Source organism: Notolabrus celidotus, chromosome 18 (genome assembly GCF_009762535.1).
Source record: "Notolabrus celidotus isolate fNotCel1 chromosome 18, fNotCel1.pri, whole genome shotgun sequence".
Classification (NCBI taxonomy): Eukaryota; Metazoa; Chordata; class Actinopteri; order Labriformes; family Labridae; genus Notolabrus; species Notolabrus celidotus.
Genome location: NC_048289.1, coordinates 27,488,028 through 27,515,226, shown reverse-complemented (window position 1 = coordinate 27,515,226; position 27,199 = coordinate 27,488,028). Strand labels below are relative to the sequence as shown.

The 27,199-nt window shown below is 39.1% G+C and overlaps 1 protein-coding gene across 1 annotated transcript in view; it reads right to left on the bottom strand.

The window, feature by feature from the left end:
- Window positions 1–27,199, bottom strand: part of LOC117830180 (ankyrin-3-like) — a 218,131-nt gene that overhangs the window by 83,049 nt on the left and 107,883 nt on the right. Inside the window, exons 2-10 of the mRNA XM_034708181.1 lie at window positions 22,995–23,096; window positions 21,306–21,404; window positions 18,424–18,522; window positions 14,500–14,598; window positions 7,496–7,681; window positions 5,687–5,710; window positions 2,143–2,241; window positions 280–378; window positions 41–139 (exon numbers count right to left, since the gene is read on the bottom strand). Of these exons, the coding sequence (XP_034564072.1) occupies window positions 41–139; window positions 280–378; window positions 2,143–2,241; window positions 5,687–5,710; window positions 7,496–7,681; window positions 14,500–14,598; window positions 18,424–18,522; window positions 21,306–21,404; window positions 22,995–23,096 (906 nt within the window). The remainder of the gene's footprint in view (window positions 1–40; window positions 140–279; window positions 379–2,142; window positions 2,242–5,686; window positions 5,711–7,495; window positions 7,682–14,499; window positions 14,599–18,423; window positions 18,523–21,305; window positions 21,405–22,994; window positions 23,097–27,199) is intronic.

Here is a 27,199-nt window from a genome sequence, read left to right as displayed (position 1 = left end):
AAATATCAGTGGGGAAGAGCAGAGAGAAGAGGAGGCGTACCTTTGTCTTGGACAGAATCGGAGCTCCTCTGTCCAGCAGCATCTCCACCACCTGCTCATGGCCGCTCCTCGCTCCACAGTGCAAAGGAGTCAGACCGTCCTGAGGGAACAAACAGCGTCACCTTTGACCTTTAAACCTTCATCAAAATGTGACACCCTCACACTGAACCTCTGCTTCCAAAGTCTGCAAATGTTCGTTGTTTTGCATCACTTTGTGCTTTTGAATGTGTTAGTCCTTACCTTGGTCCGTGCGTCTATCTTGGCCCCTCTCTCCAGCAGCAGTCGCACCATGTTGCTGTTCCCACGTTTGGACGCTACGTGCAGCGGTGTGATGTCATTCTGGGGAGAAAAAAGAAGAAACATTTCATCATTTAGCAACATAAAAAAGAAGAACCACGTAAAACAGGAGCATGGCATGGGACACCTTTGACTCTGCTTGTTGGTCTCATATTGTTAAAGAACTGATGAATGAAGCTTCAAGACATTTTACATCCAAATGTAAAGTTTGTGATCTACTTAAAGGGAAGTTTTCAGTGGGCCTATTTGTGTCTGTCGCAGTGTAATCTAAAACTTGCTTATTCATTGTCTCTTGTTCACAGTGCAGAAGGAAACCATGGGGGTAAAATGGATGAATATCTCCCTCTAGAGGAGCAGCTTCAGCTGCACACTGTTCTGGTTCTTCAGTGATTTAGTTTCGCCCCCAAAATAATAATAAAAAAATGTAACCCCCTTGTTATGTTCAGGGTCAGACTGACCCTTTTCAAAGTTAAAAAAAAAATAAAAAAATTGTTAAAAGTATTTTTTCGGTATGAAACTTCTTCTTCTTGGCTTAATCAACATATTAAATACAAATGGTTCCTTTCTCATAAATAAACAAAAATCTAAGTCATGTAAAACTATTGTTTTTATATTTAGGGCTTTCCATGTACATTAAAACAAATTTTAACATGAATTTTCATAAAAAACGAGTGAGTTATCTTCATTGAACCATGATCTGTGAGGATTAAAGAACACCATTGCACTAAATATTGATTTAAATGGTTAATAATGGAGTTAATAATGAGATTAAAAAATGTTTATTGGGATATTTTGGGGTTCTGACACTTTTAGATAATTAAATATACCCTGGGTCAAGTTGACCCAGGAACATTATTGCTGTCCCTAAGAAGCACATAACAGAAACATAACAGGAGGGTTAAAGAGCAAATACACCAAAGTAAAACCAAATAAAATATTTAAATGCTGAGAGGTAATCTGTAAAAATCACTGGAATAAAATGATAAGATCTAATTAATAAGTAAATTAATAATTAAAAATAATCACAATAAATTAATGAATAAATACAAATTAAAAAATGACTGAATAAATAGTAAATATGTGTCTATAATAATTCAAAATAAGACAGTATATGACTTTTTAAAATTGACTAAAATTTGAACTAGATAATAAGTAACTAAAGTAAGATGGAATAGGACTCAGTTAAAAGCAAGACTTAAAAAGTAGGTCTTGAGTTGCTGCAGTCATAAGCTTAAATTTGCAGAGGGCTACTTCAGCTTGGAATTAATGCACTTATCTCGGCATTAACAGAAAGGGAAGTGAGGCAAAATAAACAGCAACATGTCTCTATTTATTTGCATATAAAGTGGACGATATCACCGGCTTTAAGTCATCTAAAGAATGTAACCTGCACTCTCTGTTTTCATCCACATTGAACAGAAGGCCTGGTTTGTCAGGTGGCAAAATAATAAACACTCAAAATGATCCAAAATAATTCTAATAATGAAGCTAAATCATGCTAGAAATTATTTATTGACATGAACTACTTCAGTCAACATTTTCAAACACACACGCTCTCTGCAGCTCCCATAAACTCAGCATCCATTTCTACAGTGTGTGAGGTCATTAACATCGCTCACAGGCAACATGTATATGTTTCCTGCAGCAGAGTGACACCAACAGCTGTAGATTTTACATGTTGCATTCCTGCATGCACACGCACACACATGCACACGGTCTGGTATGAGTGTCATGGACAAGAGCTAACAGCAGCACTCTCTCCTCAAAGGTCTGCCATCTGTGTGTGTGTGTGTGCAGAGTACCCACCCTCGCCTTGAAGTCCACAGCTGCCCCTCTGTTCAGCAGGAGCGTTGCTACGTTGATGTTGCCGTAGTGAGCTGCGATATGAAGAGGAGTGAAGCCGCTCTGAGAGGGACAAGAGAGACAAATAAAAGGGAATTAATTAAAGAAGGAGAAGAACATGCAAAAAAGAGTCTGATATCAAGCTGTGAGCAAAGCATGATGGGACATTGCAGGGCACAGCAGTTGACCAAAAGCAGGCTATCAGAACACAGCAGACTAGAGCTGAGCAGGACATGCTTTGAGTTAATAAAATAAAACGAGTGCTGGATTTTCCGGTGAAAATAAAAATAAAATTCTACTTTTAGAGTTTTCTTGCATTAAAAAAAATCTGTTTTGTGCACCACAGCCTGACTCGATCAGGTCTGTGTGGAGTGATCCTAAAAGAGTGCTTCAGAAATGAGACCTAAAACCTGGAAGCAATTTTTTGCGCGTACGGTTCCTTCATCTCCAAGTAAGAGGTCTTTTGGAATATGATTCTGATAAGTTAGCTTTAACATTAACATCTGTAATTAGCACAAGCTTTAAAAACGTCTTAAAGCCAACAGGAAATACTTGACACATGTTTTTAAAGCTTAAAATGTCTTAAAATCAACGTTTTGTTGCTGTGAAGCTACATTTTCAGCCTAAGTTAGTTTTAAACTTGATGTTTATTTATGAATAATATCTTACTGAATATAATGTGTGAGTGACAGAGACTTATTATGAGCTCTATTCCAAAATCCATTGCAAAACTTTCATTGGCTTTCAATTTAAAGAACCAGTCGAATAAACATCGTCATCAGATCTACTTTTTGGTTCAACAAAATCTTAGTATTTTTGTAGGTTTTGGCCTGAAATGCTAGTCATATGTTGTATCTAAGGTGTAGTGCAACCACCTGCCACTAGCTGGGGCTGTAGCTCTGGTTAAAGGCTACTGCCATAATGCTGTATGCTCTACGACCCGGATGTAAACAAGCACAGATGACAGATGGCATCTCGTCATGGTTTGTCAGTATTTTGATCTAGAAAATTGAGATAAAGTTGTTTGTAGTCTGTGTCTGGTTAAACTGATATATAACCACTTGACTGGAGCAATGTGTAACCAGCACAGGCATGTGGGCATTAACCTGCAAGGAGGACTAATAGCCGGTGGTGCTAGCTCTGCTAATCTTAGACACACTTGGCAAACCAGATTGACATTATTTACCTGCAGAGTCTGTGATCTCTCTGAGTGTTTTCTAACCTTTAAACTAGTCAGTCAGTAAATTAAGAGGGAATGAGTTCCTCTGAACATCCCTACATCCGATACGTCAAACTTAAGTATTTCATTTCTGCAGCACTCTTTATAAATAAACATAAGACCTTAACTCTCCTGTCAAATGAAAACGCAGAGGTAAGACATTTAGAGCTAAGTTTCAGATTAAGTAATTTTGTCTCAGAAGCAACTAGAAATTCTTCTCTGCTGTGACAGGTTTTCATTAGACAGGAAAAAATACAGGCGTAAAGAAATCAGACATGCAGGTGACATGCATTAAAGCTTACAGCTAAAATATCTGCTTTCAACAATCCATCACTTCATATTTGTCTGAGCTAAAGTATCTGCTGAGTATCTACATCAAATGGACACTTAGGAATAATACCATTTGTCAGCATTAATCTTAATTTATTTCATCTTTAACCAGTGAGCCCTAAACCTGATGTCTCTATACCAAGAGCAAAAAAAGGTCAGCATGCCACTGATCATGCACTCAGGTAATAAGCTGATGGAACTGCGAGTCCAAGCACAGCAGCACAAATCAACATTATCTCTAAGGAGAGTCAGAAAAATGTCTCTTTCAATTTATTAAATCTAATAGCACGCTAAAGCTAAATTGAATCCATTAGTATCCCTTCTCCCTTGCTGTTTCTTTTCTCAAAGACAGCTGGATGAAAAACTGAATCGTAGACAGACATCTGCACATTCCCAGCTTTTACAACATTAAAATATGTTATTCAAGACAGTGTGCATTGAAGGTTCTTTGAACAGTGCAAGAACAAAAAGCACATTTCTAGTTGATGGATGTCACAAATGGTAGTTGTCATGATACTGGATAGAAAGAGCTGTTCTGATATATTCTGTAAGAGTTAAAAAAAAAAAGTTGCAAAGTGTGACTTTCAGAAGGCGTGACATTGAGGTAACCACACTGATTGTCGTCACCCCAGCAGGCTCTTTGCCGTTTCCAGCAAGCATCATTGGAATCAGCATAAAAGTGCAATAAAGCAGCATCATGTTGGTTATCTGACTTAGCTTGTACTGTTTACTACATCATTTAATTCAGCTATCATCAACCTACACAGTGCAAACATTAGCAAGCAGGCAAGAAACTCTGCATGGATCAGAGCTAGCCAGTGTAGCTCATCTTCTCCAGAAGTCTGCATAGATGATCATATTGTATCCAAACAGGCAGTGTTAAGTCACATTAGCTTGCTAGAAATGTAACTAGCATAAGCGTACAAGCTAACACAAGCTTAACAGAACCAAACAAACTTAACTCCTTGAGTTGAACTCCCTTGAGATGATGACCATTGTTTGTCCCCAAAATCGATCCCATTGCTCTTTGACCAGAAAGACTTTGAACATAGAAAAACTTTTCTATCATAAAACATTTCGTGCTCAAGGTCAGGCGTTTTTTTTTTTGTGATGGGTGTGTCGGTCGTTTGATGGCGTTAGCTAGTATCGCTAACTATTCCCCCTGAAGGAAATAGTTGAACCCCTGGAGGACTAGCAACCACTCTGTGGATGCTAACGGGGATCCTACTAAAGAATAAAAGATAAAGGGGAGTGCACAAGCATCATAAGTGTTGGATTTTTCCACATGACTACTGTGCGTGAAGCTGAGAAAGAAAGTGAATGTTTGATTTTTAATTTATCAACCTGGGAATGTAAAGAAACCTCAAATTATGTTGGAGGTTCATCACAACTTAGACAAAGAAAATAAAGAAAGATGGCGGATGCAAACTTCCTCGTCTTTTTTCTCCTGTTTGGTTTTGTTCTTTCATTTTTTTGGCATGAGAGAAACTCAGACATGGACTAAACCATTTACAGTAAATGAGGACAAAAACCTACAGGGTGAGGGTTAGATGATCTGGCACTGAGAAGTCATGCATGCTAGGCATTTTCCGGCCAAACCGCAAATCAAAGTTGACTTCTGTTAAAGAAATTAAAGTTTCTCTGTGATGAAAAACCATGTTTTGAAAGATGCACAGGATCCTACAAGCTTTAGATAAACAAAAAATTCTTCATTTTTTTAAAATCTTGGCCAAAAAGCAGCAAGCCTCTGGATAAAAGAAAGAGGTCAAATGCAATGCAGTGCTGAAAACCAGGCGCGTACACACAGGTGAGGTGCTCTAAGTAGCAAAAGCATTCATGCCAGCATTTAGCGTTCATGCTAGCAGACAGAAGGCTTTGGCTTGGGAATGACGACCGTGAGTGAACGATGAGAGGAGGAGGAGGAGAGAGGAGAAGCAGAGAAGACAAGACAAGATGTACCTCTGTTGTTCTATTCACCATCATCTAGAAAGGGAAGAGGAATAGGGAGCAGCAGTAGGGTAGGAAGGAGGAACCAATAGAGGGAGGAGGAGGAGGAGGAGGAGAGAATGGGGTGGTTAGTGCACCACAACAACAGCAACACCAACACCATGGCGGCACGAAGCTGTAGGATGGGATCATGGGATAATGGGAGGAACTAAAACACAAAACTTCACACCACCAGATGATGGACCCAGACTCTCCCTTGTTTTACACTGAGGCTGTGCGCTACATATTTATACACCTTAGTCTTAAAATAAAAAAAGAGTACGACTTCTATTCTTGCCCTGAGTGACACTTCATGGACTTGAAATTGAAAAGTAAGATGTCTTTCATAAAACACCACTAAGGTAACAAAAAATCCATACTGTTGTTCCCAAACTCTTGCAGCGTGCAGACAGGAAGTGACTTCACGTTTTATGCCAACATTGAAGTGTTCTCCATGTTTCTGCTGGGATTAGAGCGCGCTACATGTTTATTTCCTCTTTTTAATGAGAGATTTTTGGGGGAAAAGAACAAAAAACAAGACAAAACAACACAAATACAGTTAATCCTCACGACAAACAGCGACAGGTTGAAGTGTCTTATCTAACATTTGAATACCGCGCAGTGAAATGACTTGAATCTCCCAGTCGAGCTTAATTAAACAGTCATTTCCAAACTTCAATATTTAAGAGAATTATCTCAAATTACATAAAAACAATGTGCTGTTAACAGAGTAAAAAGGTGATATTAACCACTTTGAGCTACACTATCTTAACCAAACTAACCATTTGTACAATTGTACATATTTTATGTGCACATCATGGATCATTTTTAATATTTTGATATACACTGCCCGTACAAAAAAAAGTTGCACTCTAATATTTTGTTGGACCACCTTTAGCTTTGAGTACAGCACACATTCCTGAAACACTCATTATGTGAACCCGATGAATCCTGGCATTGTCATCTTGGAATACGCCCGTGCCATCAGGGAAGAAAAACTCCATCGATGGAAAGACCTGGTCCTTCAGAATATTCAGGTAGTCAGCTGACCTCATCCTTTGGGCACATAACGTTGCTGAACTTAGACCTGACCAACTATAGCAACCCCAGATCATAACACCGCCCCCACAGGCTTGTACAGTAGACACTGGGTGCATGACTTCATCTGCCTCTCTTCTTACCCTGGTGAGCCCATCACTCTGGAACAGGGTCAATCTGGACTTGTCAGACCACATGACCTTCTTCCCCCTGCTCCAGAGTCCAGTCTTTATGCTTTATTGTTTTGGCGAATAATTTGACCCTTCTGAAACAGATTAACATCATTCCCACGACCACAGGATATGTTTGCCGACATGGTTGTTTAAGAAGCGAGAAGCTACTCACCACATCAGCTAGGGTAAAATAAGTTGTTGCTAGCCGAAACATCTTCATGACTGCAGTAATTATCCAATGGAAGGCTCTTACCTATTTACTACATTAAACCAGGTGGCAACTTTTATTTTGGATGGGCAGTGTATGTCTGTATATATACTGAAAACTTAAAACTGAGCAGGAGTTTTTGTCTTATTTCTAGTAAAAATATCTAATTTGACTTTATATAAACCATTAATTTCATTGGGCACATTAGGGACAAGATTGGAATGAGGGCGTAACATGGTGGGTTTCTTCACCAAGCGTTCATCCTTTTTATTTGACCTTTTCTCTAGTAAGTAGTTGGGAGAGGTTTGATCCCATCATCCTGAAAAAAAGAAACACAGCATTGTCGTCTATCAGCGAGCGCACCTTCGACTCTACGTCGGCGTTGTGGTCATTCTGGAGCAGAAGCGCGGCGGCCTTGGTGTCGTCTTTCCGTGCGGCGATGTGCAGAGCAGGCAGCCGGACCTTCCCCTTGGTGTCGTTTTCCAGGAGGAGGGAAACAACCTGTTCGTGACCCTGCTGCAACGCCACGGCCAGAGGAGTGAACCCATCCTGTGAGGCAGAAGAGACAGAGAAGGTGATGCAACATCTCGAAGAGGGAACAATAAGGGTGCATGTTTGGATTATTAGTGGTTATAAATCTTGAAGTAGGTGGCCTGGGTTCGATTCCGACCCATATGCCCTTTTTGCTGCATGTTGTTCCCTACTCTCTCTTCCCTGCTCCTGCGCACTGTCCTAGTTCTCATTTAATTTATAGTAGCCCCAAAATAAACGTAAAAACAAACATAAAATAATTTTACAATAGCTCAAAATTGACTAAATATCTTAATTTCTCTGAAAATCAACATTTACAAATTTAAAAAAATATTTTAATGACATATTTTTCTTTCTTTTGGGGAAAAACATGAAAAGATGTAAAGAAACACCTATTTTTTAAAAATAAATTTTGCGGTTTTTCTCACCTCATCTCTAAAAATATATATATTACCACTGTGTGATGTTTTATTTTTTAAACACAGTTAATCAAAAGCCTCTGGAGTCATTAAAGGCATCTTTATCTAATGGTTTAAAGCTCCACATTTAACTGGAGATAAACTGGGAGAACAGTTCAGTAGAATAAAATGAGTATCACAGAAGACGAATGCACACACACCGAAACACACACACACACGAACACACACACACACACTTGGTTCACCTGTGTTTGCTCAGGTGAACTCCTGACTCCATGAAGATAAAAGGTGTTTTATTTTTTGATCTGATGTTCTTCAAAGCAGAGAAATCAAACTCCTCTTTGAAGCACTCCTCTCACTCACTCCTGATATAACTTACATCATGTGCATCACACAGCCGACTGTTTAAAATGAGGCGCACACACACACACACACACACACACACACACACAGGGTGAGAAACACTCCCTCCGGGGTACGGTTAGTATTCCAGTCTCATCTGAAGGACTGGGATGTTTCTTTGAATGCTAACAGACTGAAAACACTCCGAACAACGTCACACATCACTACAGGGACGCATTTGATTTATTATGGCATCTTCTCTCAAATGCTTTACTCTGATTTAGAGAAACAGAGACACTAAGGGCACCGTGATGTTGTGTTTGTTGCCCCTCAGTGCCCAAACAGACCAGACATGGGCTACACCAGACCAGTGAAGGTGTGCGGTTCTATCTGGCACCAAGCTGTTGTAGCAGATCCTTTAAGTCCTATAAGTTCAGAGGTCGGGCCTCCACGGGTCAGTCTTGATCGCCCTGCACATCCCGCAAATGCTCGATTGGATTAAGATCTGGTAATTACGAGACCAAGTTAACGTCTTGAACTGGATGTTGTGTTCCTCCAGACCTTCGTCCAAGATCCCCGTGGTTGATTTTAGAGAATTAAGGGATTTCATTTCATTTATTTATTTATTGAATTGGGACAATGCACATTAATCAACATTAATGCATTGAGCATCATGGTAAATGCACCGGACTTAGCACAGATGCTAAATTTCATTCGTAGTCGCAAGGCAAGTAGCCACACAACATTGACACATTAAGACTTTAAAACCTCAGACTTATAATGTATAGTGAGCGGGTGTTTATGCAGAATAGAATCCAAACAGGTTTGAGACATCTCTTTCACTCTTATGGGCAAATTCCACCAGATCCGTGTGCCGTCTCCGATCCGTCACGGCATCGGATCTGATAGGTTTCTATTCTAGTAAATGTGTTAACTTCCACTGGATCCACTCTGATCCGGCAGGTTGAAGCCCTCCGGATCAGATACGCAAGACTTGATGCAAGAAACACGATGCATCAATCTCAACAGAGCTGATGGAGCAGGACAGGAAGTCAGGCACCAAAACAAAATGAAAACATCCGGTTGATTTTCAGAATAAAACACTCTGTGTTATCACCAGATCGTATTTCACTTAACTACAACAACAAACCGTCATGATGAGCGGAGCCAGGCCTGGAGTCAACAGGTCAGAGGTTTTCAGAGGACCAGAAAGACAACATGGATGAGGAGAGAAGGAGGAGGAGAATCCTTGATTCAGTAATTACAGTGGGAAAACCTTGGTCACATGACTCCAGCTGTCCAGCGGTCCTCCTCCGCGCTACGTTCTGAAAATGCAACCAGTGAGTGTTGACGGATGAGAGAGCACGGAGACAGATCGCAGCGGGTTTGAGAAATACCGGACATGGATCTGATGGATGTCCGATATCAGCTCATTGTGTGTTTTAAAGGTGACATATCATGCAAAATCGACTTTTTAATGGTTCCCTACCTGAAATATGTGTCCCTGGCATGTCTACAAACCCCCTGAAAATGAAAAGAATCCATTCTGCCCCTGTTCTGATTTCTCCACCTTTCTGTAAGCCGAGCCGTTTCAGTTTTCAGTGTTTTTCATACTTCACAACGCCATCCGGTCTGTAACAGGAAGCCAGAGCTCGGAGCTTGTTCAGCCCATAGACTGTATAAAATACAACTCAACCCCTCCTCCGTTTTTCACTCCCTGCACACATGTGTGCTAACAAGGAGCTTAGGAGGGAGGCATGCTAGTTGTAGGCTGTCTTAATAAACACAAAGGTCGGTTTTACTCCCCACGTCTGCAGATTTGAAGATCTAGTGGATGATTTTTATTTATCATGGATAAGTGCTAGCGCTAGTTAGCATAGCCACTTAGCTACATGTTCGTAGCTGTGTACCAAGACACACGTCTACATACTGACAAATAAAACAACAAGAAACACAGAATCTGTGACCAATGGTTCAGAAAGGTCCTGCTGCAGGCGCCTCTCCATCAGGATCAGATTCTGGATCAGATTCAGAGGGTTGAAGTAACGCGGGTCTGTGAGCAGCCATGTATATTCAGCCAACATGTAAACATTAGATCAACGTGCTGGAGAGCCGAGGCCACATCCACTTCCTGAGGGGGCGTGGTCAGAGAGAAAACAGAGTGTTCTGAGGAGGGCTGAAGAAGAGAGGTTTTCAGGCAGACCAAAATCTGATTTCAAAGTGTTTTTTTGAGCATAAACTTTAAAGACATGTTTTGGGGACCTCTCAGACCAATATATTTTGATAAAAAGAGCAGAATATGTCACCTTTAACACCCCTCACAGTCACGCTCTCATACAGCATTACAAACAGATTTTCTCCTTGTCGGCAGTTCAGATGATCATCGACATAAAAGAAAGCAAAGCACCATGTTTCTATTGGTGCTCATTTCATCCTGCTATCATCTGTAACTTCATCTGACAGCACCGAAATACGACTTTGGTACGATATGGAAATATGTCTGACTGAATCTGTAATCGTTGAGGCTTTTTACGCCCAAAAAGTGATCAGGCACTTTTTCAAAAGCCTCCATAAGATTAGCGTAAAAGGCTGCGCGTCTAAAAGGGGCTTAACAAGTACGGGACAATCAAATTAGCCATTTGGCAATTGAAGCATTTTAGCTAATGCTGTTACGACGGTGAAGTGCATGACTGGAAGTTCAGCAACTCGCTGGAGGACAAACTGAAAAGAAATGTGTCTGCTAATGGGAACAAATGAGAAGAAGAAGAGAGGATGACACTAACTGCATAATGCCCACACTGAGCCTCCAGCAGCATTTTCTATGAATCATCAAAGAAAAGAGTTGAAACAACACAGATTTAAAGTGTGTGTGTGTGTGTGTGTGTGTGGACAGGCGTGTGTGTTTACACAGGACGCCCACCGTCTGGATGAAAAAAAAAACGACTCAGCAACTCTGCACACACACATCAAAGCTGAGCGTCCCCTCAGAGATCCTGCAGAGCTCACACGCAGAAGTGTGCAGGCGAGATGCAAACAAACACGCCCATACACTAACACACACACACACACACACACACACACACACACACACACTGACACACATTTATAATCAGATCCAAGAGCAGCATCTCTGCAAAAAACACACACACACATTCACTCCCACAGGCGTACAGACATGTTCAGATGCATAATTTCAGCCTTTTTTTTAAGGATTTCAGAAGACATGAAGGCGTCTCAGAGCGCTCCCCTCCTGTTTCATGGGGTTTATTATACATTCAGGAAAACACACAAAGTCGGTTTAATGTCCTGAAAGTATGTCGAGAGACGACAGAAGGAGCAGCAGGAAATAAAAAGCAGAAGAAGATGAGTTTTGATCTTCATCTTCAAACAATGACGCAGCATTAATTAGCCTCAGTGACACAAGAGAGGCAGAAATCTTTGTAGGGATCATAAATATTGAGACTTCATAAACAATAACACCATGTATCTCTTATGACAAAGACACTATTAAGGCCTAAACTGTAAAAGTGAGGGATATTTTGTGCTGTCGATGCTCAAATATCTGATTTAATTCTGCATAAATCCCAAAAATGTGATTAAAACTGATAGAATATGGACAAAAGATGAAAAACCGAGGGATTATCTGCTATATTCTGCCTCATGGTATGCTAAAATGCTTAAATATGAATTATTAAACAGCAGGGGCATGCTCCAAACCTGGATATTTATTTCCCTACATGAATAATTCACTCTGTCTGTGACTGGGGGAGACTCGGAGGGAAGGTAGGAGGAGATAGAGGGGAAACTGGGGTGGGGAGGAGATGAAATGAGGAAAGATGGAAGGAGAGAAGGAGGAGTAGGGAAGATGAAAGGAGAGAGGAGAAGAGCTGAGGTGGAAGGTGAGGATTAGTTTGTGAACTGTTGAGGACACAGGTTTGTAAAAATCCCAGAAACACAGACTTGTGTTTTTATCTAAGACTCTTTAAGAATGAAAAGTATAAATTAGGATTTGTAGCATAATCATTTAACTCTGTAAAGGTGATTTTAATCCTCATAGATGAAGGTCAACAGTTTTAATCTTGCAGGAAAACCATCCACACAGACGTCCACCATACATGGTCCTGTAGCCACAGAGCTCTGTCCAGACTGAGGCTGTGTTTGTCACACTCTGTGGCAGTTGGCCGTCTGCCTGTACTACAGCAGATGATGGATTGCAGCGACACACTCGCAGCGTAGCACTCGCTCAAAACCACACACGCCAGACTTCTGAAGCATCCCTGAGGCCAGTCAAGGTCACTCTCAATGAATAAATCGTCGCCTCTTTTTCCTCCTTTGCTGGAGTCTCTCTATCTCTTGACTTTCTGCAGGGGCACCGAGAGCACAGCGTGCACTCTACGAACGTTTTAGTGTTCTGAATGTTTTAAAATCAAACTGTGAAGATGGCAGAGCTTGTCTCTAGGATCTTTTGGATGTGTCCACCCACTAACATCATGATAGTAACTCATTTAAAGGGTCAGTGACTGATGTTAGGTTCACTGTGTTCACTGCATATTAGATTTAGCTTATCTTGTGTGCTGACGTGCAAAAAAAGCAACAAGGGATGTTAAAACACACAAGGAGCTGACAGCAGACTTCAATCAGATCTGTGTCTGGTCCATCTCCGGTCCGGCGCCGTGCTCTCTTGTCCATCAACACCCAAAGTGTAAGGGCCAAGTTACGTTCATATATGTTAAAAGTAAATAAATAGTGAACTGGAGGACAGTTGAGGATCAATTAAGGACCGAGCCACATGGTTTCTTTACCGTAGTATAGTTCATTGTTTAGGAAAACTTGACTTTGAATCATCCAGTAAGATTGTTTAACAAAACTGTGGGAAAAAAATAAAGGAATTGTTAATCAGTTTTACTTCAGAGTCCTGTGGGAGTTTTTCCTCTTCGAGTTAATATAGATGATGAAATCCAAGGCCTTTTGATCTACAACCCATCACACAAAGATTGCATTTTCAGGACATAGCACCGATAAGGACAGCCGGACAGCTGGAGTCATGTGACCGAGGTTTTCCCACGGTAATCACTGAATCAACGGTCATTCTCCGCCTCTCCTCATCCATGTTGTCTTTCTGGTTCTCTGAAAACCTCTGACCTGTTGACTCCAGGCCTACGATCTGGTGATAACACCAGTTTTATTCTGAAAATTAACCAGATGTTCTCATTTTGTTTTGGTGCCTGACTTCCTGTCCTGCTCCATCTGCTCTGTTGAGATTGATGCGTCGTGCTCCGTCAAGCAGATCCAGTGGAAGATAACACATTTGCTAGAATAGAAACCTATCAGATCCGGTGCTGTGACGGATCAGATACAGACCAGACATGGATCCGGTGGAATCTGGCCGTAAGTCTGCTAACGTAGCTGCAAGAAGGCTCCATGTCCAGGATCAAAAAGCAAGCTCTGGGATGAATCTGTCGTTGTTGTTCACATTAAATAACTTCTTATTTGGAGATATCGACATAACTGGTCATGTATTTATTATAATGCATGAAAAGATTGTTGAAAGAATCCATTTCACTTCCAAAAAACATTTGCAAAAATCTGACTTTTCCCTTTTCCGCTGACGTGTTCGCAGCTGCAGTGCCTTGATCATCCTCCTCCATGTTTTAACTTTGCCTTTAATGCAGTAATTACTCATGCTAAAAACTCTTTTCTCATTTTTTCTACAGATGAGTAAGACTGAGCCGAAAGAGTTCATTGCTGTTACCTTCTTCTTTGGTTTTTGCTGAGTCTCCTTCCCTCTCTCTCTTTATGTAACAGATTAATTTGTAAAAGCAAGTTGTTGGTTTTTCACTCTTTAAATTGTATTTGTCTTCATTTGTTATCCATCATTCGAGCTCTAATGATTCAGTGGCAGCAGGCAGCATTAACCAGAATCTGCTGCATTCTAATCACACAGGCTAAATGAAGGCAGGGATGAGAGGGCAGCTATAAGAGGCTGCTATAAGCTGAAGAATGTGTGTGGAAACAGGGGTTTAAGTGTAAAAGCAGTGCTCATTCATTATTGTGTGTCCGTGTTTGTCGTGTTACCTCAGTGGCGATGCTCTGACTCGAGCCGTGGTCCAACAAGTACTGAACCACGTCCATGTGGTTCTCCTGGGCCGCCATGTACAGAGGAGTGAAGCCATTCTGCAACAAAGAGAAACAGAAGAATAAAGAGGTTGTACAGAGACGTTGTTGAAAGAGAGGAGTCCAAATGATATAATTCTGTGCGTTGTTTTTTACCAGTAGCAACTTCCAGAACTGTAAAATTAAGCCAATGGGAAAAGTGCAAAAACTGCAGTTCCCTGAGTGTCCACTTGAGGCTGGCTCCAAAGGCAAAGGAATCCCCATCTGGCCCCATGTTAAAGCGCCCATTTTCACAGCAACATTAAAGATGTTTACAGCCTGGTATTAAGATATGATAATGAGTATGTAGATCATTTATTTAATCCTACACACTATGCAAGGGTGGATTTTTTCATAATGCATCCATTAAGATAATATAAAGGCTATGAGCCATACATACATTTCATGATTAGAAGCACTGCTGGGTTGACGGACAGGTGGGCACATTTTGGCTGTTTGTCGAGAGGCTAAAAGCTCTCCTCACTTCCACCTCTCTAAGGTGATTGAAAGTTAGGCTGAGTCAGCATTTCCAGTATGGTACTGCCATCTTTGGGCTTCAAAACAACTCTACAGACTCCAACGGGTGATGCCAATGAGACTACATTCATGTTTTATACAGTCTATGGTTTCATATGTGCTCTTTTCTATGCAACATTTTTAAAAAGTTAGAAAATAGGAAAATTATCTCTGAAATGAGGCATCAAAAGTAAAGAAAAAAAAATGTATATACATGTGTAACTTTCTACGCTATCTAATTTGTGAATTGCTTTCAAGTAAGTTATGGGAAAGTAAAAATTGTGGTGAAAACTGCGGCAATAGACAATAATTTAGAGAATGTCTTTGAATAAAAAAACAAAATATGACGTAATTGCGACTAAATATGACATACTAGGGAAAAGAGAAAGTATAGTTTCGTAAAACTTTAACAAAAATATTAAAATCGTAATCTAAGACCTTACTGGAAAGCCTTTTAAAGTGTTATTTATCTCTGTGGGCATTACTTGCAGGAGGTTCAGAAAACTTGCTGTGTTTAGCTGTTTAGACTATTATTCAATATTTAACCAGAAATAAAATGTGATTCATCGTTTCAACAGCAAACAAGTTACAGTTTCACTTAAAGCTCCTGTGAGGAGTTTTTTTCTGGTTGTGAAACAGACTGAAATTGTTAGTGATGTCTGTTTATGACCTCCAGAAGCAAGGAAGACTATCAGCAACTCAACTGCTCATTTTTATATTGTTATTTTCAAATCTGAAAACTGCTGCCACAGGGTAGGTGTTGGATAAGATGACTTAAAGCTCCTTTCCGCAATTTCTTTTTTGGACATATCCAGCAAAATAATCAACATGTGACACTTTGAATGTCAAAAGGGTGAGGAGGTGATATTTTTGCTAGTGCTGCATCTACTAAATCAACACAAACCAAAAGTTCCTCATAGGAGCTTTAATGTGTGCCCAGTAGTGAATTTAAAGACATAAATCGGATCTCTTTTAAGGTGGATATGAGGAAAATATGAGACCTGTACAGCAAAAAGAAATAGTAGAATGAGTGAACAGCTTTGTTTCAACCAAAATATACTTTACTTTAAAGTGCAGTGAGGTAATTCAGCAATCTTTTTGACTGGTTTCTCTGCATGCATTACATCACTGCTCTAAGTGTTGAAAATCAATAAGCAGGACTGCTTTGAAGCGTCAATGGGTTTACAGGATTTTGGATTAATTTTATAAAGAGCCATGAGTCTTCAGCTCTCTGGCTTGCCGTGTCATGCAAAAACAAACATGGCCATTAGGTTATAATCAATAAATGGGTTCTTAACTGAATTTTCAAGTAAATCTGCTTCCTCATGATATACCTACATAACATGATTCAACATTACAGAGGTTTTTATCTCTGATCGGTCTTTTACTTCAAAGTTTTCCGACCTCTGTGACGACACATGGATGTACTATTCCTGCAGAGCTATCATGAAGTGCATACTGTCGCCTCCGTACATACCTCACACCTGATAACAAGATAAAAGTTTAACAGTACTGTGTGTGTGCAAAAGTGTGTGTGAAAGGGTGTATTAGTTGCAGCACCAGAACAAGGCCAAGAGAGAGACTTCCATGGCAACACAAGAATCGAAAACTCTCTCTCACACGAACAAAAGCTCCTCTTTCTCTCCTTTCCTCTTCTTTTTGTCAACTCTAGTGTTGATGCACCAAAAACTTCATTCTTACTGTCCTCTCCTAAATAACTCTCACAATGCTGAAAAAAGTCAAGGGCACAGTGGAAATACATTTATCTTGACAGAACTGAATCACTTTTTTTTAAGCAGCACACACGTCACATATACATAACCAAGTACTGCAATGCAGAATCCATGAAGGTGCTTTGAGAACTTTGAAAGTAAAATGAAGCTCTCCTCCTTTGGGTGGAGAGTTACATAAGAGACCAAAAACTCTGCCATGATCTGTACAGCAGGTATGAAGTCAGGATGGATAGAATACCTTTACAGTCATGATATAAAAACACATAAAGACATGCTTCACCTTAGGAGCACGCCATTCAGCCATCAACAATAACATAACCAGCATGCATTCAAGTAATATAATGTGCAGTGAACAGTAGATACTGTGTATTGCAGAGCAGTTAGTGTACACTGAACAATGTATGGTGCATTGTAGATTTATGTTACATGGTAAGCTATGTTTATTGCACAGTAGATAATTTGCACTGCACAGTAAATCATGTTTAATACATGGCAGATAATGCAATTACAGAGTAACACATTAAAGGGTAGGTGATATTTATTGTTAGGGAGATAATGTCATTGCATAATAAATATTGTTTATTGCATTGTAGCTAAATATTGTATATGGCATGGTAGATGTTGTAAAACCATCACAAAATAAATATAATATTTCTTGCACCAAAAAATAATTTATTTATTCTACGACTATAATAATGATAATAATAATAATGACAATATTAATAAGTCATAATAATACTAATAATAACAATAATAATAACAATAATAATAATAATAATAATATAATTCAACAATATCAATAATAAAAAAATAACAATAATAATAGTAAAAGACAATAATTATAAAAGGCAAAAATAATAATGACAATAATAATAATTATAATAATAAATATAACAATAAATTAAAAAAAAATTATTAAAGAAACATTTTTAAAGTAGTGATAATAATAATAATACTAATAATAATAATAATAATAACAATATTGACAGTAATAATAATAATAATAATGATAATAATTATAATAATGAAAATAATATTGATAATAAGAATAATAACAATAATGACGATAATAATATTAAAAATGAAGATGATAATAATATTAATGAAGATGATAATAATAATAATAATAATAATAATAATAATAATAATAATAATAATAATAATAATAATAATAATTACTTCATTTAAAATGCACCTTTCAAAACCCAACGTTTCAAGGTGCAATATATAAAAAAAACAATGGTAAAACGGGCAGTTAAAGCTCATGGACTGAAACAATGTTATGATTTTTCTCTTAAAAGCTCCAACCAAGGCTTTGATGCCAACACCATAATTGTTGCCATGGTGACTACAGCAATGTGTGTATGTGTGTCCGTGTGTGCGCGCGCTGACGTTTGAATCTGGGCCAGGAAGCACTGCAGAGCTGCTGACACAGCACACACACTCAAAAAAAGGATAGTGAGTGTGTACAATAGATGTTCACACATTCATCTGCATGAACGCACAAACTCAAACAGGGACTTCCAACAGAGATGATTAGACAGTTAGAGAGCTTTGTGTGTGTGTGTGTGTGTAGTTGCATGTGTGTGTCTTTTACCTGAGACTGTGCATTGACATTGGCTCCATGTGTGACCAGTTCCTTCACCACGTCTGTCTGCCCAGCGAGAGAAGCTATGTGGAGGGCTGTGTTTCCTTTCTGTTGTGGAGAAAAGATGGGGGTAATGTTTTTAAACCTTTTGAAATGATAGAATGTTTTTTCTTTTCTTTAAACAGACTTTTTTTTCTAACAGACATTAAACTGTTGTCTTTCTATGTGGAGGGAGGGCTGGGAGAGATATGAGGCAGAAAGTGCATCAAGTACTCTTCTGGCTTGTTTGTCCTTCACAAAAGAACTCTTCTCCCTCCTTCTGTGACATATTTTCATATAATTATCATCCCATAACTTCTCCTCATGTAACTCTTGTCTCATCAGACCTCCTCATCCCGTACTTCTTAGTCTCAGTTCAGTATAACCTACAAGAGACACAGATTATGGAATTCCCTTTGTTTACTTTTTTTTAATTTGTCACATTGCATAGAAAAAAGAAAAACTGCAAAACACGCTATTTTTAAACAATTAAAATACTTTTAATTTCATGGTGTGGTTACAAAGACCCTGAAGCAAAACATGCAGAACTTAATTCTCCTCCAAATGTTTATATTTCATTTCATAAATAATTTTAACAAATTAAATAAGTGATTTTAGACTTCCTGCTCTCTTTAATTATTCAGCGAGGGTAAAAGAGGATGCAGTAAGTGAAAATAGTGGAAAGTGAGGGAGATATGAACGGACTAAGAGGTTGAAAAGTGAGTTGCATGGAGTGAGTGAGTGAGTGAGTGAGTGGAGCTCTTATGGCTGCACCTGTTGTCTGTGTGTCAGCTTTAACAGTTTAACAGCAGCTGCTCCCAGCCCACAGCTACCATGCACCGCCGCTCCCTTCTGAACATGGACTACGCTCAGGGCACTTGAACTTGCACTGACAAAACAACAACACAAACTTGGCCTTGACTTTTGGGCAGGATAACTGATGAGTTACTATGAAGCAGTGGCCACAAACAGGCGCTTCTTGCAATAGCACATTTTTAGGGGGTGTAAACAAACTACAAACACATCTATGACCTCTCACTTTGGAACGTTGATAAAGTTAGCTTAAAAGCAAATAGTTACCTATTTTCACATCCAGCAGACTTGGTAAACTTCAACATTTTATGAAGTGAAGTTTATGTGAAATACTGTGTCAAGAAAGTGCAATTAAGGCTTTCTTATAGCTCCGATTTTGGTCCCTAAAAACTTAACTCTTGTCATTTTAGCTGCTAAAAGCTAACGCTAGGTTAAATAATGTAAGCAAATATTAGCTTGACCTTACTAGCATCAGATTTACCTTTATGTTAGTGATGTGAGAATACATATTTTTCTATTTCAAACTACTATGAAAGAATATTTTGATCAAGTCTATTAATTTACATTACCTCCTTTATTAGCGTGAGATCTGAGCTCATGCTAGCTTGTCAGTTATAGCAAAGGATGCTGCTGAAAGGATGGACTTCTTTGCCCCACAAACTATAGGGAGGCTTATTAATCATTAACACACATTATGGTTAGGCTTTAATGCCAAAAATGTACAATACTCATTTTCTTTTAGCTCTGTTTTTGGTCTTAACCAAGTTTTCAGGAAAACATCTGGCTCCATGTTCGCTCAATGCTAACGCTACATTTTTTTCGACATTCATGTAGCTCTTACTAGCCTAACACCCTCATTTTTTAAACATAAAAAGGGGTCAGATATTAAGCTGACACTAGCTTGTCAGTCAGTTGTTGACATATAGTGCCCATTAATGCATCAGGAAAAAGTATCATTAGCATTCAGTAAGTGCTATGAGGGCACCAATCATTAGAATGCTAATCATTAAGACGTATCAGGAATGAGTTTTCATGACAAAAATGTTCAATATCAACTTTCTTTTAGTTCTGTTTTTGGTCTTCACTAACTCAACTCCTCAGGAAAATATCTGGTTCTTTAGTCAGTAAATGCTAAATGCTAGGTTGAGTGAAATTTGTGTAGTTGGATATTACCAGCCTTGCATTTCTTAATCTTTAAAGATAGGCTTTGTAAAAAAAATAGTTCTTACAGGATAATAAGAATATATTTTCAGGTATCATGGCCTGCTTTTTGGGGATCAAATATTAAGCTAATGCTACCTTGGTTCAGCCTTATGTTGACAAGATGAATTCAATAGTTCCTCAATTACAACAGCAGGCGAACAAAGGGACACTAGCATCCATTATTAGGTGTAACAAGAACACTTAATGCCCAACACTCACTCACCTTTAGCTCTGTTTTCCAACTCAACCTCCTTAGCCGCTAACTAAATATATATTAAAACCCAACAGCTAGCTACACAAGTGACACAGCTGTTGGGTTTAATATACAGTAAAAAATTAATCTCTAAAGAAAATAGTTTATGTACTGCGAGCTATATTAACCAAGTGATTATGTCAGAACTAATCAAGGAGTGGTCTCAGGACTAGCAGGAGAGGCAGCCACAATCTTCCTGATCGTAATTACTCTCCCTCTTCATGCATACATTAAGTAGAATTAGATCACCCCTGAGTGTCATTGCCTCATAATTTAGATAGAGCAGCCTGTGGAGACACATTTATGTTAGAAACACTGACATTCACAGGACCAGACAGACTGTATCCTTTCACTATATCACCTCAGCTAACACACGGCCATTTATCTCCTTTAGTGCTGCTGAAGCAATGTGACTTTGGGAAGGAGCTGACCAAGCAAACTACAGCGTGTTAGTCAATCCATGCATACATTGTGAGCCTCTGTGTGTGTGTGTGTGTGTGTGTGTGTGTGTGTGTGTGTGTGTGTGTGTGTGTGTGTGTGTGTGTGTGTGTGTGTGTGTAAGAGAGTCCTGGGTGGTACACACCTTGGTAGCTGCATCCACATTGGCACCATGCTTGATGAGCTCGGCCACCACTTCCACGTGGCCCTCTTTTGAGGCCAGATGAAGCGCATTGAGGCCGTTCTGAAGGAACGAGAGGAACAAGAGAGACAGTGTGAAATGCAGACAAGAAGAAAGTTTAAGCCTTTCAGTTTAGCAACATTTTTTCCTCTAAGAGTTTAACCTGATCGTGTTGATAGGGAGTCTGACTTCATCATCTCAGTTGAGTCTGACAGCATGCTAATGTTTGCTAGCTAACACAAAGTTTAAAAAATTACAACTAAGACAAACAAGAATGTTGTAATTTCAAAATCAGTACTATTGACTGTTACTTGCTGTAAATAATCTGTCAATGTTATGGTTTTGGATGTCTGTTTTGAGATAATTTTTATTTATTTACTTTCCCTATTTTTTTTTTTTAATTATTATTATTATTTATTTTGTTTCGTTATGTTTTTGTCTGTTTTTTTGGGATTATTTTTGTTTATTTTCTTTCACTATTTAAAAAAAAATATTTTAAAAAATTGTTTCATTTTTGTTATGTTTGTTTGTACAGGGATTCTTTTTATTTATGTACTTTCACTATTTTTTTCAAATTATTATTATTATTTATTTTGTTTTGTTATGTTTTTGTTGTTTGTTTTGAGATTATTTTTTTTATTTATTTTCCCTTTTATTCAATCATTATTATTATTAGTATTTTTTATTTTGTTGAATTTATTTTTTGTATGTTTTTTTTTTTTTTATCCTATTGTCATTATTTGTGTGTCTTTAGTGGAATGTTTGTAAAAACTAAGACAGTTCAAATCTGATTTAAAAAAAAATCTGTACTACAAATCCTCTGAGGACTGTGACTGTCTGGACAAACATTTAATGTTAAACGATCACAGAGATGTTGAGATCTTACAGTCTTGAAAATAATGCCATCTATTTAGGTTTTTAATTCACAAATGGATAATTATGTTAAGTCGATTACACAATTCATCCTCAAAAACAAGGACAGCGTACTACTGACGTGAGATAGTGATCTAGTGGGTGAGGTTCTACTCTTGTTTTTATGGTCATTTGTAAAAACCATTTCAGGGGAAGTATGACCCTAAAACAGTCTTCACTGGCCACTTCAATTTTACAAAAACATAAAAAAAAAAAAAATTCAACTACAAGATGAGAGTTCACTTTTGTGTTTAAAGCACTGTCTGTTAGTCAATTAATAAATCTTTATTTGTATAGCGCCAAATCACAACAAACATTATCTCAAGACTCTTTCCAAACAGAGCAGGTCTAGACCGTACTCTATGTTCTACTATTAACAAAGACCCAACATCAAGACAGGATAAGATCCAGTCCCGTCTTACAGACAGGACTCAATCTGATCTCATCTTAATCCACCATGAGCAGAGCACTTTGCAGCATTTAGCAAGTTACAGTGGCAAGGACAAACTTCCTTTAACAGGCAGAAACCTCCAGCAGGACCAGACTCATGTTAGACACACATCTGCTGAGACCGTGTTGGAGAGAGGGATAGAGGGAGATGAAGAGAGAGAGATGATGAGATGGATAGTAGTAGTTGTTGATGCTTGAGTCTGGCACGTCCACAGCAGCAGGAGCCTATGAGACAAGGGAGCTCAGGGACTCCAGAAGGGCCTATGGTTAGTAACTTTAAAGTATGCTCACCTGATTGCAAATATTGATATCGACTCCATTCTTCAGGTAGTCCAAAGCTTTCTCTAGGTTCCCGGCCCGAGCTGATCGCAGGTAACAGGCATTTATATCCGTCTGCAGGGAGACACACAGAGAGATACAGGTTGGTTAATCATCCAAGCATTGATACAAGTTAGTGCGGTGCAAAAAAACATTTGATCAAAAACGCAGGAAACTGAATGAAAGAGCTCGGGCTGTGTCGATGTGCAAAGAGAAAAAGTCAATTCATGAAAAACAGCTATAATATTTTCTGAACATAAAGCTTCCTTGAGGCTATTTAATTTTTGGAACTATATAAAAAAATCTGCAGTATTTGGCAGAACTGATTGCTCGTGACTCACAGTATCACCATGAATCCCTGCAGTGAGAGATAAGATGCGTGAATCCTTCTAAGCTCGTGTTATTAGCTGGAAAAAGAGGCTGAGTTTAGTTTGGCGAGCACTTTGAACAAGAGCCAGAAGAAGGAAAGAGTTTGGGTTTGATGGTGAAAGAAAGTGAGGATACTCCTCTTCTCCTTCAACATGTCAGCTTAGTTAGACGGCACATCACCGAGCCAAGAATAACCAGTCTGCAAATCCAACCTGCAACCGAGGGATTTACTATATCTGTTGGAGAGGAGGGTTTGCTCACTGCCAGACTGCAGGTATGTGTCTTTTACATAACAATGAAACATGAAGTTACAGAAAGAAGAAGAAAAGAGCATTTTATTAGCTTTATTAATATCAATATTTCTTGCCAACTGCAAGAAACTTAGGTGTTCAGTTTGACTCCAAGCTTTGTTTTGATGAGTAGGTTAAGAAGGTTGTACAGGCATGTTTCTTCTATCTTAAATCTATTTCCAAAATGTAATAATTTTTATCATCTAATGACTGTTTTTGGAAAGTTAGAGAACCAGTCCCGGACTCAGCTAAACCGTGGCTCAATGTTTCCCCAAATACACCGCCGTTAGGAAATAGAGGAATGATAACAAGCGATCATCTTCATGGTGGAAGTGGAGACAGAGATGGCAAGCATGATCACAGCGACGCAAAGAGCAGGGAGATAGCTATACAGACAGATTACAGGTTGTATGTGATTAGTAAACAAGCTAACAGCAAAGGCAACAAAGAGAGGAGTTCGCTCAGGAGCCGTGTTGCGAACTCCTCAGTGAGGAAAGAAGCTACTGGGGTTTCTAAAAGTTGCTAGAAGTCACTAAATGGCATCATAATTTAATTTGCATAATTTGAATTGTAATTGACGCTGCAGGAGAGATGTGTTACGTTAAGGGAGAGATAAAAAGAGGTAAAAAAAACCCACCCTAAATATGTTTATAACTACACTTAGGAGCCTACAACAAATCAAAGTAAAACATAACATTTTTCAACCATAACATTTTCAAGATGTTTATTTATTTATTTATTTTTTGGCCTTTTTTGCCTTTAATGTATAGGACAGCTGAAGAGAGACAGGAAATGTGGGGAGTAGAGAGCGGGGGAGGACATGCAGGAAATGGTCAACCGGCCAGGAATTGAACCGGCGACCCTTGCGATGAGGACTGTAGCCTCTGTATGTGGGGTGCTTAGACCGCTAGGCCTGAGGGGTGAACGCTTTCTGCTCTGAATGGAGCTAGGAGGGACTCACAGCAGCATCCACTGCTTGTTGAGTAGAGTAAGAACGATGCATGCTTTCACGTCAGTCTCCAAAAGTCTCCTTTTAACACCAGAAAAAGTCCCTAGATTTGTCACCAGTCGCTTTTCTGAAAAAGAGTCGCTAGAGGGGTCTGAAAACTTGCTAAATATAGCGAAGTTGGCAACACTGCTCAGGAGTTAGGAGACAGACTGAGCAGGAGCAGAGTAGTTTTGTTGTGTTTTATTTATGATTGGTTAGATATTTATTTCGTCATAAATATCCCAGTTAACCCCGCCCACTTTAACCAAGTGTCAGAACGTAATCGAAAACTTGACTGATAATACTTCAAAAATGGATTAAAGTTCAGCTTTAATATTTTCATATATATAACAGCATGTACATATGACTATAAATATCATAGGTAGAAAGTTTTTGTTGATTTGAGTTACCAGAGGCTTTAAGTAAACAGGATTTTAAGAGTGAGGATGAGGTTTAGACGCCTGCTTCCCCTTGTAACTGTAACCAGTGGAAATTCTAACCACTATGAGAAGATCATCACATCCAGCCTTGTTTCCGAACGCACGCTGGACTGACTCCTGACAACAAACTGGGAGCAGTTAGCATCCCAAAATTATTGTTTATGAACCCTGTGGTGCATTTTTCCGAGAGGCGGCGTAACTGCCCCAAACAAACACAGACTGTGTGTACACCTACTGCATGCACCGACCTCAGTGACTAACAGTTATTCTCAGGACAGCAGCAGCAGCAACAAACTGCAGCAAACACACAGCTGAGGACACACACAGTTATCAGGCTGAGCTGAGGGAGCTTAGTATGCTGTGTGTGCACGTGTGTGTGAGGATTTCAGGGTGTGGCAGTGAGTGTGGCAGTGAGTTAGTGAATGAATGAATGCATGCAGGGGTTTTGTGTAAGAAGAGAAACAGAGCGTGTTTGAAGCAGAGTGAATGAGAGCGAGGAGTAGGAGGAAGAGGGTTGAAAAATTTAGGAAGGAGAAGCTTTAGAGACAGACACAAAGAGTGTGTCTACAGCTCTATGATTGTAGTGCAGCACTTCAGTCTGCCACACCCGAGTATTCAGCAGCTCACAGAGGGAGAACTCTCCAATTACCCTCTGCTCATGTGCCCATTAACCTACAATCTCCCCCAGACAGCACACACAGAGGGAAGTATTAGAGAGTGCAGACACAGGCTGAGAGCTTTAATTCAGAGGTGGTCTGCTTGTAGTTATGAATCTTTACTGACTTATGAATCCACTTTGACAACAGAATGCTGGGTTTGATGCAGGATGCTGACCCTGCATTTTAAATGATCCACCCAGTAACAACATTCAAAGCATCTACGGTCAGTGAAAGGTGATGGTGATGTACTGGTGTTTGTGCCCTAGATTTTACCAGGCAGCATGCAAACTCCACTGATTTTGTGGTGCAGGTTATTGGAGCAGTGCTTATAGCTAGCAAAAAATATACAATTTAGTCATTTAGATGTTTTTTGTGCAGAGAATTCTCCTAAGAGAGGCAAAAACTGATCACCAAGTGGAAAAAAGTGATAACTGACGCTAAGATAGACAGAAAACTGTTATTCATAGAGTCTCTGGGTTCATTGATTATATCAGAAATTGTTCTTTTTTTTGTTTGTGTGTGTTCACAAACATAAATACAACAGTAGTATCAGTCTTTGTTTAGAAAATTGGTGATTATTGGGAGACAACAATCATAAAGCAGCACTTTATAGCATATAAACATATCAAGGTAAGAAGGATAACCAAAGTTATCACAATAGTCTGTATAAGAAATGGACATAGTATCCATAATGTCTCCCATCTGTTCTTGAGAGCTGTTTTGAAGCCAATCATCAGCGGGTGCCATATTGGAAATGCTGAACACAACCTGACTTTGACTGAGCTAGTGTGAAGTAAAGAGGCGGGCCTTTAGCCTTTCTGCTAACAGCTACAGGATGCCTGCCTGTCAATAAAGTCAGCCATGCCCTTATATGGGCAAAACTTGCAAGTTTAATATCTTTGAAAACAATGAGTTATAATAAAATTCAACCCTGTACAGTGTGTGCTGAGAGAGAAATTAGCTACTCAGACTTAAAAAAAAATTCCAACCAGGCTGTAAACATGTTTATTTCTGCTGTAAAGATCGTCTTTCTTGAATGGGTGTGTATGTGGTTTCCGGTGTTTCTGCAGCCAGCCTCAAGTGGACACTCGATGAACTGCAGTTTTTAGCACTTCTGCATTGGCTTCATATTTTAAGACCAGAGGTTGCTGCTTGGTTATCATGCATTAAATAAAATAAAAGGGTCAGCAGCTCAGGAATGTTGGTTACACAGCCATATCTTCTCACTGATTGAAGTTTAATTTAATGATTCTTACATTTCTTATCATTTTTATTAGCTTCCACAAGCTAATGCTTATCATGCCAGAGTCAGTGAAGCTTTCACAGCAAACTCCAGACTTTAATTTTCTTCTTCTTAAAAGAGACACAGTCTTACTTTAGCTCTCCTTTAGCACCATTTGATTGCACATTGTCCTCTTTTGCACATTTAAAA